General features: G+C 51.7%; 1 protein-coding gene across 2 annotated transcripts in view; it reads left to right on the top strand.

Annotated features, from left to right (window-relative positions):
• Positions 1-13,896, top strand: part of ULK1 (unc-51 like autophagy activating kinase 1) — a 235,814-nt gene that overhangs the window by 163,159 nt on the left and 58,759 nt on the right. For both annotated transcript variants that reach the window (XM_078667977.1, XM_078667978.1), the window contains 2 exons: positions 1,510-1,560; positions 2,947-3,035. In XM_078667977.1, coding sequence (XP_078524103.1) covers positions 1,510-1,560; positions 2,947-3,035 — 140 coding nt within the window. The remainder of the gene's footprint in view (positions 1-1,509; positions 1,561-2,946; positions 3,036-13,896) is intronic.

The following is a 13,896-nucleotide window of genomic DNA, read 5'->3' as shown; positions in this document are numbered from 1 at the left end:
CTTTTGGATTCTTACCCTAATAATACGTACCTCATGTTATTTCAGTATACAATGTCTACAGGAAATTTGTTTTTTTTGCAGTGCACGACTTTCTGTACTTCTTTTTCACGATGCACAATCTGTACCACGAGTCGTGGTGTCTCACAGGGTTATGGTCCTGTCTGTTAATACAAATTGTTTTTTTTACTCCGCAAAGGGTATCACGAAAGGATGTTGAGTCCTGTCATTACAGTGCACAACGTAGAGCTCTTCAAAAGGTGTTCTGTTTACTATGCATAATTTTTGACCTTTCTTAAGGTTTGTTTGTTGGGTCTTCCCATCATTATATGCACTTCAGTTTACTTGTTCAATGCCCTCACTATTGTGCACATCTTATCTTTCTTCTGATGTTTAGTGTGGGCTTAGTTTAATTTTGTATCTGTGCACATTATTTTCTCCATGCATAAGTACATTTTACCCTTAATGGGTGTATGGTCTTAGTAGCCGTAATGCATGGGTTAAGTTACTCTGGGCGTTTTTGTTCATCATACTTGTTCTGTGTTTTCCACTTTAGCCCAGATTGAATTTTTCTTATAATTAATTTTCTTCTTATATGATTGTGAGGGTTAAGAGATGTTATTCTTTTCCTTCACTGTCTATTCATTTTCTCCTGATCTGTGTTGTCCTTTTCTAACTTACCTGGCCAGTAGGTGTGAATTGAACTGCCATTGATGGTTTTCCTACCTTTTCTTTATCTTTTCTTCCTTTTCTGTGTTTAGAGAAGAGGATGAGTATTATATCTTTTATGGAATTCAATAACGAATCTCTATTTGTATTTAATTTACTTCCTCATCTCTCTTATATTGTCTTTACTTTTATTGCTGGATCTTCAATTCTCTTTACTTCTCTTTTGAACGTCTTTTATTCTGATTCTGCTCACTCTTATGCTTTTCTGTGATGTATTATTTTCTTATCTAAGTTTCTTTCTTTGTGTTCTTTTGAGAAAGGAGGATATGTAATATCTTAATAAATGTGTTCACATGTCTTCCTCTACTCCACCAGTGGAACTCTGTAAATATGATGTCATTTAGAATGTTATGACCTGTTTCATCACAGTTGGTCTTGGGCTGAGCATCTAGCCAGACGCTCCTGGTGGGGTTTTTGTATATGTATAACTTGTCCTAATAAATCTACTTAAAAGCTACCTTCAGTCTGGACCCAAGTTACTACAAAGTACATGGGTCGGTCAGTGCCACCCTTGTCGTTGCAGACTCTGCCTTTTTTCCAAGCACTCCACTCTTGGCTGATGAGGCCACTAATGAGCATGGAGACAGTAAGGTGCCCAAGATCATAGCGTGAGTAAGTGGGGGCGCCACAATTACAGCTGCTGCAGTTCACATCCAGTCCACGAGACCACAGTGGGTTGTATCTCAGGTGTGCGGCTGGTGTCTGTGGGGTGTTCCTCCATAGCAGTGATAGGCGTGGGGTCCAACTGACCACAGAGTCTAACGCTCCCCTCTTCTTTTGCAGATGAGTTTTTCCACCACCCGTACCTGGACGTGAGCGCCTCCATGAAGAAGTGTGAGTAAAGGCGGGGTGGGCTGCTGGCTCAGTTGCGGTGGGGTTGGCCCGAGCCCAGGGTCACTCTCTGGCTTTAAACAGGCACTCATACAGCCACCCCACAGCACGTCCGGGGCCTCTGTGGTGTACACTCTCACTGGAGATGCTTCCAGGCGACCCTGGCCCCTCCAGCAATGACTTCTTTCTTTGAAGCTGTTGTCTCCCCACCTGGGTGACCCTGACATGTGTCTGACTCCTTCAGCCCTGCCAGTCTTTAGGATGGGAGTTGGATCAGTGGTACGCGTTGCCACTCCTAGCAGAGTTGGAGATGCGCGTTTGACTTACAGACGTGACCTGGATGGACATATAACTGACTCTTCCAGCCTTGGCGGCCTTTAGAGGTGGGCCTTACATGTGACTGACTCCTTTGAGAGGGTGCCTGACATGTGACTGCAAGCCCTTTCTGCCGGTGGGAGTGGGCGACCCAAGGGTTGAAACCTCTGTATGTGACTTCGAGCCCTTTCTGCCGGTGGGAGTGGGCGACCCAAGGCTTGAGACCTCTGTATGTGACTGCGAGCCCTTTCTGCCGGTGTGAGTGGGCGACCCAAGGCTTGAGACCTCTGTATGTGACTGTGAGCCCTTTCTGCCTTTGGGAGTGGGCGACCCAAGGGTTGAGACCTCTGTATGTGACTGCGAGCCCTTTCTGCCGGTGGGAGTGGGCGACCCAAGGGTTGAAACCTCTGTATGTGACTTCGAGCCCTTTCTGCCGGTGTGAGTGGCCGACCCAAGGCTTGAGACCTCTGTATGTGACTGTGAGCCCTTTCTGCCGGTGGGAGTGGGCGACCCAAGGCTTGACACCTCTGTATGTGACTTTGATCCCTTTCTGCCGGTGTGAGTGGGCGACCCAAGGCTTGACACCTCTGTATGTGACTTCGAGCCCTTTCTGCCGGCGTGAGTGGGCAACCCAAGGCTTGAGACCTCTGTATGTGACTGTGAGCCCTTTCTGCCGGTGGGAGTGGGCGACCCAAGGCTTGACACCTCTGTATGTGACTGCGAACCCTTTCTGCCAGTGTGAGTAGGCGACCCAAGGCTTGACACCTCTGTATGTGACTTTGAGCCCTTTCTGCCGGTGGGAGTGGGCAACTCAAGGCTTGACACCTCTGTATGTGACTGTGAGCCCTTTCTGCCGGTGGGAGTGGGCGACTCAAGGCTTGACACCTCTGTATGTGACTGTGAGCCCTTTCTGCCGGTGAGAGTGGGCAACCCAAGGCTTGAGACCTCTGTATGTGACTACGAACCCCTTCTGCCAGTGGGAGTGGGTGACCCGAAGCGCGACACCTTTGTATGTGACTGCGAGCCCTCTCTTGGCCTTCTTGGTGTGCTGAAGTCCTCTTTCTGTGTCCACAGCTGCTCCTGTGCCTATGCCCTCCTACCCCAGTTCCGGCTCCGGCAGCTCCTGCAGCAGCTCGTCCACGTCTCACCTGGCCTCCCCGCCAGTAAGTAACCGCAGTGGACCTCTCACTGTGCTCGCTTCCTCCGTAGGAGTCGCCGCTTGTCCTTCAGTGTGTGCACAGTTCACATGTCACGTTTGTTATGTGTTTGTATAGCACTTTCTGTCATCACTTTGACATCATAGCACTTACTTGAAAACGTCACCTTTATGTACAGTCCTGAGAATTCCGTCGATCAGGTGTCGATGTTGTGTGGCTTATTAGACTGTTGTTAAGTGTGTAGTATAGTAATGGCTTGTATTCAATAATATGGATCGGGGTGCCACCTTGTGACTTTAGGCTTCACTATCAGTGGAGCCTTTGGTCCTGGGAGTATGATCTTAAAATTCAGTGGCAGGGGAGCAGTGTGCCTGCGGTGGGGCGGGAAGAGGTACCACATAACACATATGTGACTACATGCTTCGAGTAGGGTGTGGTAGAAGTCTTTGTTACTTCAGGGTTCACTGGAAGAGAGGTGTGCCCTTGTGGTGGAGAGGAGATTGTGACTTCAGGGTTCACTGGGAGAGAAGTGTGCCCTTGTGGCGGAGATGAGATTGTGACTTCAGGGTTCACTGGGAGAGAAGTGTGCCCTTGTGGTGGAGGGGAGATTGTGACTTCAGGGTTCACTGGAAGAGAAGTGTGCCCTTGTGGTGGAGAGGAGATGAGATTGTGACTTCAGGGTTCACTGGAAGAGAAGTGTGCTCTTGTGGTGGAAGGGAGAGTGTGACTTCAGGGTTCACTGGGAGAGAAGTGTGCCTTGTGGCAGAGGGGAGATTGTGACTTCATGGTCACTGGAAGAGAAGTGTGCCCTTGTGGTGGAGAGTTGATTGTGACTTCGGGGTTCACTGGAAGAGAAGTGTGCCTTGTGCCGGAGGGGAGATTGTGACTTCAGGGTTCACTGGGAGAGAAGTGTGGCCTTGTGGTGGAGGGGAGATTGTGACATCGGGGTTCACCTGGAAGAGAGTTGTGCCCTTGTGGTGGAGGGGAGATAGTGACTTCAGGGTTCACTGGAAGAGAAGTGTGCCTTGTGGTGGAGGGGAGATTGTGACTTCAGGGTTCACTGGGCGAGAAGTGTGCCCTTGTGGTGGAGAGGAGATGAGATTGTGACTTCAGGGTTCACTGGAAGAGAAGTGTGCTCTTGTGGTGGAAGGGAGAGTGTGACTTCAGGGTTCACTGGGAGAGAAGTGTGCCTTGTGGCGGAGGGGAGATTGTGACTTCATGGTCACTGGAAGAGAAGTGTGCCCTTGTGGTGGAGAGTTGATTGTGACTTCGGGGTTCACTGGAAGAGAAGTGTGCCTTGTGCCGGAGGGGAGATTGTGACTTCAGGGTTCACTGGGAGAGAAGTGTGGCCTTGTGGCGGAGGGGAGATTGTGACTTCAGGGTTCACTGGAAGAGAAGTGTGCCCTTGTGGTGGAGGGGAGATTGTGACATCGGGGTTCACCTGGAAGAGAGTTGTGCCCTTGTGGTGGAGGGGAGATAGTGACTTCAGGGTTCACTGGAAGAGAAGTGTGCCTTGTGGTGGAGGGGAGATTGTGACTTCAGGGTTCACTGGGCGAGAAGTGTGCCCTTGTGGTGGAGGGGAGATTGTGACTTCAGGGTTCACTGGAAGAGAAGTGTGCCCTTGTGGTGGAGAGGAGATGAGATTGTGACTTCAGGGTTCACTGGAAGAGAAGTGTGCCTTGTGGCGGAGATGAGATTGTGACTTCAGGGTTCACTGGGTGAGAAGTGTGCCTTGTGGCGGAGATGAGATTGTGACTTAAGGGTTCACTGGAAGAGAAGTGTGCCCTTGTGGTGGAGGGGAGATTGTGACTTCAGGGTTCACTGGAAGAGAAGTGTGCCCTTGTGGTGGAGGGGAGATTGTGACTTCCGGGTTCACTGGAAGAGAAGTGTGAGTGTGCCCTTGTGGTGGAGGGGAGATTGTGACTTCAGGGTTCACTGGGAGAGAAGTGTGCCTTGTGGCGGAGGGGAGATTGTGACTTCAGGGTTCACTGGGAGAGAAGTGTGACCTTGTGGTGGAGGGGAGATTGTGACTTCAGGGTTCACTGGGAGAGAAGTGTGCCCTTGTGTTGGAGGGGAGATTTTGACTTAAGGGTTCACTGGAAGAGAAGTGTGCCCTTGTGGTGGAAGGGAGATTGTGACTTAAGGGTTCACTGGAAGAGAAGTGTGCCTTGTGGCGGAGGGGAAATTGTGACTTCAGGGTTCACTGGGAGAGAAGTGTGCCTTGTGGTGCAGGGCAGATAGTGACTTCAGGGTTCACTGGAAGAGAAGTGTGCCCTTGTGGTGGAGAGGAGATTGTGACTTCAGGGTTCACTTGAAGAGAAGTGTAAGTGTGCCCTTGTGGTGGAGGGGAGATTGTGACTTCAGGGTTCACTTGAAGAGAAGTGTAAGTGTGCCCTTGTGGTGGAGGGGAGATTGTGACTTAAGGGTTCACTTGAAGAGAAGTGTAAGTGTGCCCTGGTGGTGGAGGGGAGATTGTGACTTCAGGGTTCACTGGAAGAGAAGTGTCCCCTTGTGAGGGAGGGGAGATTGTGACTTCGGGGTTCACTGGGAGAGAAGTGTGCCCTGGTGGTGGAGGGGAGATTGTGACTTCAGGGTTCACTGGAAGAGAGGTGTGCCCTTGTGGTGGAGGGGAGATTGTGACATCAGGGTTCACTGGAAGAGAAGTGTGCCCTTGTGGTGGAGAGGAGATTGTGACTTCAGGGTTCACTGGGAGAGAAGTGTGCCCTTGTGGGGGAAGGGAGATTGTGACTTCAGGGTTCACTGGAAGAGAAGTGTGCCCTTGTGGTGGAGAGGAGATTGTGATTTCAGGGTTCACTGGGAGAGAAGTGTGCCCTGGTGGTGGAGGGGAGATTGTGACTTCAGGGTTCACTGGAAGAGAGGTGTGCCCTTGTGGTGGAGGGGAGATTGTGACTTCAGGGTTCACTGGGAGAGAAGTGTGCCCTTGTGGTGGAGGGGAGATTGTGACTTCAGGGTTCACTGGGAGAGAAGTGTGCCCTTGTGGGGGAAGGGAGATTGTGACTTCAGGATTCACTGGGAGAGAAGTGTGCCCTGGTGGAGGAGAGGAGATTGTGACTTAAGGGTTCACTTGAAGTGAAGTGTGCCCTGGTGGTGGAGGGGAGATTGTGACTTCAGGGTTCACTGGGAGAGAAGTGTGCCCTTGTGGTGGAGGGGAGATTGTGACTTCAGGGTTCACTTGAAGAGAAGTGTGCCCTGGTGGAGGAGAGGAGATTGTGACTTAAGGGTTCACTTGAAGAGAAGTGTGCCCTGGTGGAGGAGAGGAGATTGTGACTTAAGGGTTCACTTGAAGAGAAGTGTGCCTTGTGGTGGAGGGGAGATTGTGACTTCAGGGTTCACTTGAAGTGAAGTGTGCCCTTGTGGTGGAGAGTTGATTGTGACTTCAGGGTTCACTGGAAGAGAAGTGTGCCCTTGTGGTGGAGAGGAGATGAGATTGTGACTTCAGGGTTCACTGGAAGAGAAGTGTGCCTTGTGGCGGAGATGAGATTGTGACTTCAGGGTTCACTGGGTGAGAAGTGTGCCTTGTGGCGGAGATGAGATTGTGACTTAAGGGTTCACTGGAAGAGAAGTGTGCCCTTGTGGTGGAGGGGAGATTGTGACTTCAGGGTTCACTGGAAGAGAAGTGTGCCCTTGTGGTGGAGGGGAGATTGTGACTTCCGGGTTCACTGGAAGAGAAGTGTGAGTGTGCCCTTGTGGTGGAGGGGAGATTGTGACTTCAGGGTTCACTGGGAGAGAAGTGTGCCTTGTGGCGGAGGGGAGATTGTGACTTCAGGGTTCACTGGGAGAGAAGTGTGACCTTGTGGTGGAGGGGAGATTGTGACTTCAGGGTTCACTGGGAGAGAAGTGTGCCCTTGTGTTGGAGGGGAGATTTTGACTTACGGGTTCACTGGAAGAGAAGTGTGCCCTTGTGGTGGAAGGGAGATTGTGACTTAAGGGTTCACTGGAAGAGAAGTGTGCCTTGTGGCGGAGGGGAAATTGTGACTTCAGGGTTCACTGGGAGAGAAGTGTGCCTTGTGGTGCAGGGCAGATAGTGACTTCAGGGTTCACTGGAAGAGAAGTGTGCCCTTGTGGTGGAGAGGAGATTGTGACTTCAGGGTTCACTTGAAGAGAAGTGTAAGTGTGCCCTTGTGGTGGAGGGGAGATTGTGACTTAAGGGTTCACTTGAAGAGAAGTGTAAGTGTGCCCTGGTGGTGGAGGGGAGATTGTGACTTCAGGGTTCACTGGAAGAGAAGTGTCCCCTTGTGAGGGAGGGGAGATTGTGACTTCGGGGTTCACTGGGAGAGAAGTGTGCCCTGGTGGTGGAGGGGAGATTGTGACTTCAGGGTTCACTGGAAGAGAGGTGTGCCCTTGTGGTGGAGGGGAGATTGTGACATCAGGGTTCACTGGAAGAGAAGTGTGCCCTTGTGGTGGAGAGGAGATTGTGACTTCAGGGTTCACTGGGAGAGAAGTGTGCCCTTGTGGGGGAAGGGAGATTGTGACTTCAGGGTTCACTGGAAGAGAAGTGTGCCCTTGTGGTGGAGAGGAGATTGTGATTTCAGGGTTCACTGGGAGAGAAGTGTGCCCTGGTGGTGGAGGGGAGATTGTGACTTCAGGGTTCACTGGAAGAGAGGTGTGCCCTTGTGGTGGAGGGGAGATTGTGACTTCAGGGTTCACTGGGAGAGAAGTGTGCCCTTGTGGTGGAGGGGAGATTGTGACTTCAGGGTTCACTGGGAGAGAAGTGTGCCCTTGTGGGGGAAGGGAGATTGTGACTTCAGGATTCACTGGGAGAGAAGTGTGCCCTGGTGGAGGAGAGGAGATTGTGACTTAAGGGTTCACTTGAAGTGAAGTGTGCCCTGGTGGTGGAGGGGAGATTGTGACTTCAGGGTTCACTGGGAGAGAAGTGTGCCCTTGTGGTGGAGGGGAGATTGTGACTTCAGGGTTCACTTGAAGAGAAGTGTGCCCTGGTGGAGGAGAGGAGATTGTGACTTAAGGGTTCACTTGAAGAGAAGTGTGCCCTGTTGGAGGAGAGGAGATTGTGACTTAAGGGTTCACTTGAAGAGAAGTGTGCCTTGTGGTGGAGGGGAGATTGTGACTTCAGGGTTCACTTGAAGTGAAGTGTGCCCTTGTGGTGGAGAGTTGATTGTGACTTCAGGGTTCACTGGAAGAGAAGTGTGCCCTTGTGGTGGAGAGTTGATTGTGACTTCAGGGTTCACTGGGAGAGAAGTGTGCCCTTGTGGTGGAGGGGAGATTGTGACTTAAGGGTTCACTTGAAGAGAAGTGTGCCTTGTGGTGGAGGGGAGATTGTGACTTCAGGGTTCACTTGAAGTGAAGTGTGCCCTTGTGGTGGAGAGTTGATTGTGACTTCAGGGTTCACTGGAAGAGAAGTGTGCCCTTGTGGTGGAGAGTTGATTGTGACTTCAGGGTTCACTGGAAGAGAAGTGTGCCCTTGTGGTGGAGGGGAGATTGTGACTTCAGGGTTCACTTGAAGAGAAGTGTGCCCTGGTGGAGGAGAGGAGATTGTGACTTAAGGGTTCACTTGAAGAGAAGTGTGCCCTGGTGGAGGAGAGGAGATTGTGACTTCAGGGTTCACTGGGAGAGAAGTGTGCCCTTGTGGTGGAGGGGAGATTGTGACTTAAGGGTTCACTTGAAGAGAAGTGTGCCTTGTGGTGGAGGGGAGATTGTGACTTCAGGGTACACTGGGAGAGAAGTGTGCCCTTGTGGTGGAGAGGAGATTGTGACTTCGGGGTTCACTGGGAGAGAAGTGTGCCCTTGTGGTGGAGGGGGGATTGTGACTTAAGGGTTCACTTGAAGAGAAGTGTGCCTTGTGGTGGAGGGGAGATTGTGACTTCAGGGTTCACTTGAAGTGAAGTGTGCCCTTGTGGTGGAGAGTTGATTGTGACTTCAGGGTTCACTGGAAGAGAAGTGTGCCCTTGTGGTGGAGAGTTGATTGTGACTTCAGGGTTCACTGGGAGAGAAGTGTGCCCTTGTGGTGGAGGGGAGATTGTGACTTCAGGGTTCACTGGTAGAGAAGTGTGCCCTGGTGGTGGAGGGGAGATTGTGACTTCAGGGTTCACTGGTAGAGAAGTGTGCCCTGGTGGTGGAGGGGAGATTGTGACTTCAGGGTTCACTTGAAGAGAAGTGTGCCTTGTGGTGGAGGAGAGATTGTGACTTCAGGGTTCACTGGAAGAGAAGTGTGCCCTGGTGGTGGAGGGGAGATTGTGACTTCAGGGTTCACTGGAAGAGAAGTGTGCCTTGTGGTGCAGGGGAGATAGTGACTTCAGGGTTCACTGGAAGAGAAGTGTGCCCTTGTGGTGGAGAGGAGATTGTGACTTAAGGGTTCACTTGAAGAGAAGTGTAAGTGTGCCCTTGTGGTGGAGGGGAGATTGTGACTTAAGGGTTCACTTGAAGAGAAGTGTAAGTGTGCCCTGGTGGTGGAGGGGAGATTGTGACTTCAGGGTTCACTGGAAGAGAAGTGTCCCCTTGTGAGGGAGGGGAGATTGTGACTTCGGGGTTCACTGGGAGAGAAGTGTGCCCTGGTGGTGGAGGGGAGATTGTGACTTCAGGGTTCACTGGAAGAGAGGTGTGCCCTTGTGGTGGAGGGGAGATTGTGACATCAGGGTTCACTGGAAGAGAAGTGTGCCCTTGTGGTGGAGAGGAGATTGTGACTTCAGGGTTCACTGGGAGAGAAGTGTGCCCTTGTGGGGGAAGGGAGATTGTGACTTCAGGGTTCACTGGAAGAGAAGTGTGCCCTTGTGGTGGAGAGGAGATTGTGATTTCAGGGTTCACTGGGAGAGAAGTGTGCCCTGGTGGTGGAGGGGAGATTGTGACTTCAGGGTTCACTGGAAGAGAGGTGTGCCCTTGTGGTGGAGGGGAGATTGTGACTTCAGGGTTCACTGGGAGAGAAGTGTGCCCTTGTGGTGGAGGGGAGATTGTGACTTCAGGGTTCACTGGGAGAGAAGTGTGCCCTTGTGGGGGAAGGGAGATTGTGACTTCAGGATTCACTGGGAGAGAAGTGTGCCCTGGTGGAGGAGAGGAGATTGTGACTTAAGGGTTCACTTGAAGTGAAGTGTGCCCTTGTGGTGGAGGGGAGATTGTGACTTCAGGGTTCACTTGAAGAGAAGTGTGCCCTGGTGGAGGAGAGGAGATTGTGACTTAAGGGTTCACTTGAAGAGAAGTGTGCCCTGGTGGAGGAGAGGAGATTGTGACTTAAGGGTTCACTTGAAGAGAAGTGTGCCTTGTGGTGGAGGGGAGATTGTGACTTCAGGGTTCACTTGAAGTGAAGTGTGCCCTTGTGGTGGAGAGTTGATTGTGACTTCAGGGTTCACTGGAAGAGAAGTGTGCCCTTGTGGTGGAGAGTTGATTGTGACTTCAGGGTTCACTGGGAGAGAAGTGTGCCCTTGTGGTGGAGGGGAGATTGTGACTTAAGGGTTCACTTGAAGAGAAGTGTGCCTTGTGGTGGAGGGGAGATTGTGACTTCAGGGTTCACTTGAAGTGAAGTGTGCCCTTGTGGTGGAGAGTTGATTGTGACTTCAGGGTTCACTGGTAGAGAAGTGTGCCCTGGTGGTGGAGGGGAGATTGTGACTTCAGGGTTCACTGGTAGAGAAGTGTGCCCTGGTGGTGGAGGGGAGATTGTGACTTCAGGGTTCACTTGAAGAGAAGTGTGCCTTGTGGTGGAGGAGAGATTGTGACTTCAGGGTTCACTGGAAGAGAAGTGTGCCCTGGTGGTGGAGGGGAGATTGTGACTTCAGGGTTCACTGGAAGAGAAGTGTGCCTTGTGGTGCAGGGGAGATAGTGACTTCAGGGTTCACTGGAAGAGAAGTGTGCCCTTGTGGTGGAGAGGAGATTGTGACTTAAGGGTTCACTTGAAGAGAAGTGTAAGTGTGCCCTTGTGGTGGAGGGGAGATTGTGACTTAAGGGTTCACTTGAAGAGAAGTGTAAGTGTGCCCTGGTGGTGGAGGGGAGATTGTGACTTCAGGGTTCACTGGAAGAGAAGTGTCCCCTTGTGAGGGAGGGGAGATTGTGACTTCGGGGTTCACTGGGAGAGAAGTGTGCCCTGGTGGTGGAGGGGAGATTGTGACTTCAGGGTTCACTGGAAGAGAGGTGTGCCCTTGTGGTGGAGGGGAGATTGTGACATCAGGGTTCACTGGAAGAGAAGTGTGCCCTTGTGGTGGAGAGGAGATTGTGACTTAAGGGTTCACTTGAAGAGAAGTGTGCCTTGTGGTGGAGGGGAGATTGTGACATCAGGGTTCACTGGAAGAGAAGTGTGCCCTGGTGGAGGAGAGGAGATTGTGACTTAAGGGTTCACTTGAAGAGAAGTGTGCCTTGTGGTGGAGGGGAGATTGTGACTTCAGGGTTCACTTGAAGTGAAGTGTGCCCTTGTGGTGGAGAGTTGATTGTGACTTCAGGGTTCACTGGTAGAGAAGTGTGCCCTGGTGGTGGAGGGGAGATTGTGACTTCAGGGTTCACTGGTAGAGAAGTGTGCCCTGGTGGTGGAGGGGAGATTGTGACTTCAGGGTTCACTTGAAGAGAAGTGTGCCTTGTGGTGGAGGAGAGATTGTGACTTCAGGGTTCACTGGAAGAGAAGTGTGCCCTGGTGGTGGAGGGGAGATTGTGACTTCAGGGTTCACTGGAAGAGAAGTGTGCCTTGTGGTGCAGGGGAGATAGTGACTTCAGGGTTCACTGGAAGAGAAGTGTGCCCTTGTGGTGGAGAGGAGATTGTGACTTAAGGGTTCACTTGAAGAGAAGTGTAAGTGTGCCCTTGTGGTGGAGGGGAGATTGTGACTTAAGGGTTCACTTGAAGAGAAGTGTAAGTGTGCCCTGGTGGTGGAGGGGAGATTGTGACTTCAGGGTTCACTGGAAGAGAAGTGTCCCCTTGTGAGGGAGGGGAGATTGTGACTTCGGGGTTCACTGGGAGAGAAGTGTGCCCTGGTGGTGGAGGGGAGATTGTGACTTCAGGGTTCACTGGAAGAGAGGTGTGCCCTTGTGGTGGAGGGGAGATTGTGACATCAGGGTTCACTGGAAGAGAAGTGTGCCCTTGTGGTGGAGAGGAGATTGTGACTTCAGGGTTCACTGGGAGAGAAGTGTGCCCTTGTGGGGGAAGGGAGATTGTGACTTCAGGGTTCACTGGAAGAGAAGTGTGCCCTTGTGGTGGAGAGGAGATTGTGATTTCAGGGTTCACTGGGAGAGAAGTGTGCCCTGGTGGTGGAGGGGAGATTGTGACTTCAGGGTTCACTGGAAGAGAGGTGTGCCCTTGTGGTGGAGGGGAGATTGTGACTTCAGGGTTCACTGGGAGAGAAGTGTGCCCTTGTGGTGGAGGGGAGATTGTGACTTCAGGGTTCACTGGGAGAGAAGTGTGCCCTTGTGGGGGAAGGGAGATTGTGACTTCAGGATTCACTGGGAGAGAAGTGTGCCCTGGTGGAGGAGAGGAGATTGTGACTTAAGGGTTCACTTGAAGTGAAGTGTGCCCTGGTGGTGGAGGGGAGATTGTGACTTCAGGGTTCACTGGGAGAGAAGTGTGCCCTTGTGGTGGAGGGGAGATTGTGACTTCAGGGTTCACTTGAAGAGAAGTGTGCCCTGGTGGAGGAGAGGAGATTGTGACTTAAGGGTTCACTTGAAGAGAAGTGTGCCCTGGTGGAGGAGAGGAGATTGTGACTTAAGGGTTCACTTGAAGAGAAGTGTGCCTTGTGGTGGAGGGGAGATTGTGACTTCAGGGTTCACTTGAAGTGAAGTGTGCCCTTGTGGTGGAGAGTTGATTGTGACTTCAGGGTTCACTGGAAGAGAAGTGTGCCCTTGTGGTGGAGAGTTGATTGTGACTTCAGGGTTCACTGGGAGAGAAGTGTGCCCTTGTGGTGGAGGGGAGATTGTGACTTAAGGGTTCACTTGAAGAGAAGTGTGCCTTGTGGTGGAGGGGAGATTGTGACTTCAGGGTTCACTTGAAGTGAAGTGTGCCCTTGTGGTGGAGAGTTGATTGTGACTTCAGGGTTCACTGGAAGAGAAGTGTGCCCTTGTGGTGGAGAGTTGATTGTGACTTCAGGGTTCACTGGAAGAGAAGTGTGCCCTTGTGGTGGAGGGGAGATTGTGACTTCAGGGTTCACTTGAAGAGAAGTGTGCCCTGGTGGAGGAGAGGAGATTGTGACTTAAGGGTTCACTTGAAGAGAAGTGTGCCCTGGTGGAGGAGAGGAGATTGTGACTTCAGGGTTCACTGGGAGAGAAGTGTGCCCTTGTGGTGGAGGGGAGATTGTGACTTAAGGGTTCACTTGAAGAGAAGTGTGCCTTGTGGTGGAGGGGAGATTGTGACTTCAGGGTACACTGGGAGAGAAGTGTGCCCTTGTGGTGGAGAGGAGATTGTGACTTCGGGGTTCACTGGGAGAGAAGTGTGCCCTTGTGGTGGAGGGGGGATTGTGACTTAAGGGTTCACTTGAAGAGAAGTGTGCCTTGTGGTGGAGGGGAGATTGTGACTTCAGGGTTCACTTGAAGTGAAGTGTTCCCTTGTGGTGGAGAGTTGATTGTGACTTCAGGGTTCACTGGAAGAGAAGTGTGCCCTTGTGGTGGAGAGTTGATTGTGACTTCAGGGTTCACTGGGAGAGAAGTGTGCCCTTGTGGTGGAGGGGAGATTGTGACTTCAGGGTTCACTGGTAGAGAAGTGTGCCCTGGTGGTGGAGGGGAGATTGTGACTTCAGGGTTCACTGGAAGAGAAGTGTGCCCTGGTGGTGGAGGGGAGATTGTGACTTCAGGGTTCACTTGAAGAGAAGTGTGCCCTGGTGGAGGAGAGGAGATTGTGACTTAAGGGTTCACTTGAAGAGAAGTGTGCCCTGGTGGAGGAGAGGAGATTGTGACTTCAGGGTTCACTGGAAGAGAAGTGTGCCCTGGTGGT

This window comes from Lissotriton helveticus, chromosome 11 (genome assembly GCF_964261635.1).
Source record: "Lissotriton helveticus chromosome 11, aLisHel1.1, whole genome shotgun sequence".
In the NCBI taxonomy this organism is placed as follows: Eukaryota; Metazoa; Chordata; class Amphibia; order Caudata; family Salamandridae; genus Lissotriton; species Lissotriton helveticus.
Note: the sequence above shows the minus strand (reverse complement) of the source record. Positions and strands in the feature narration are given on the sequence as shown.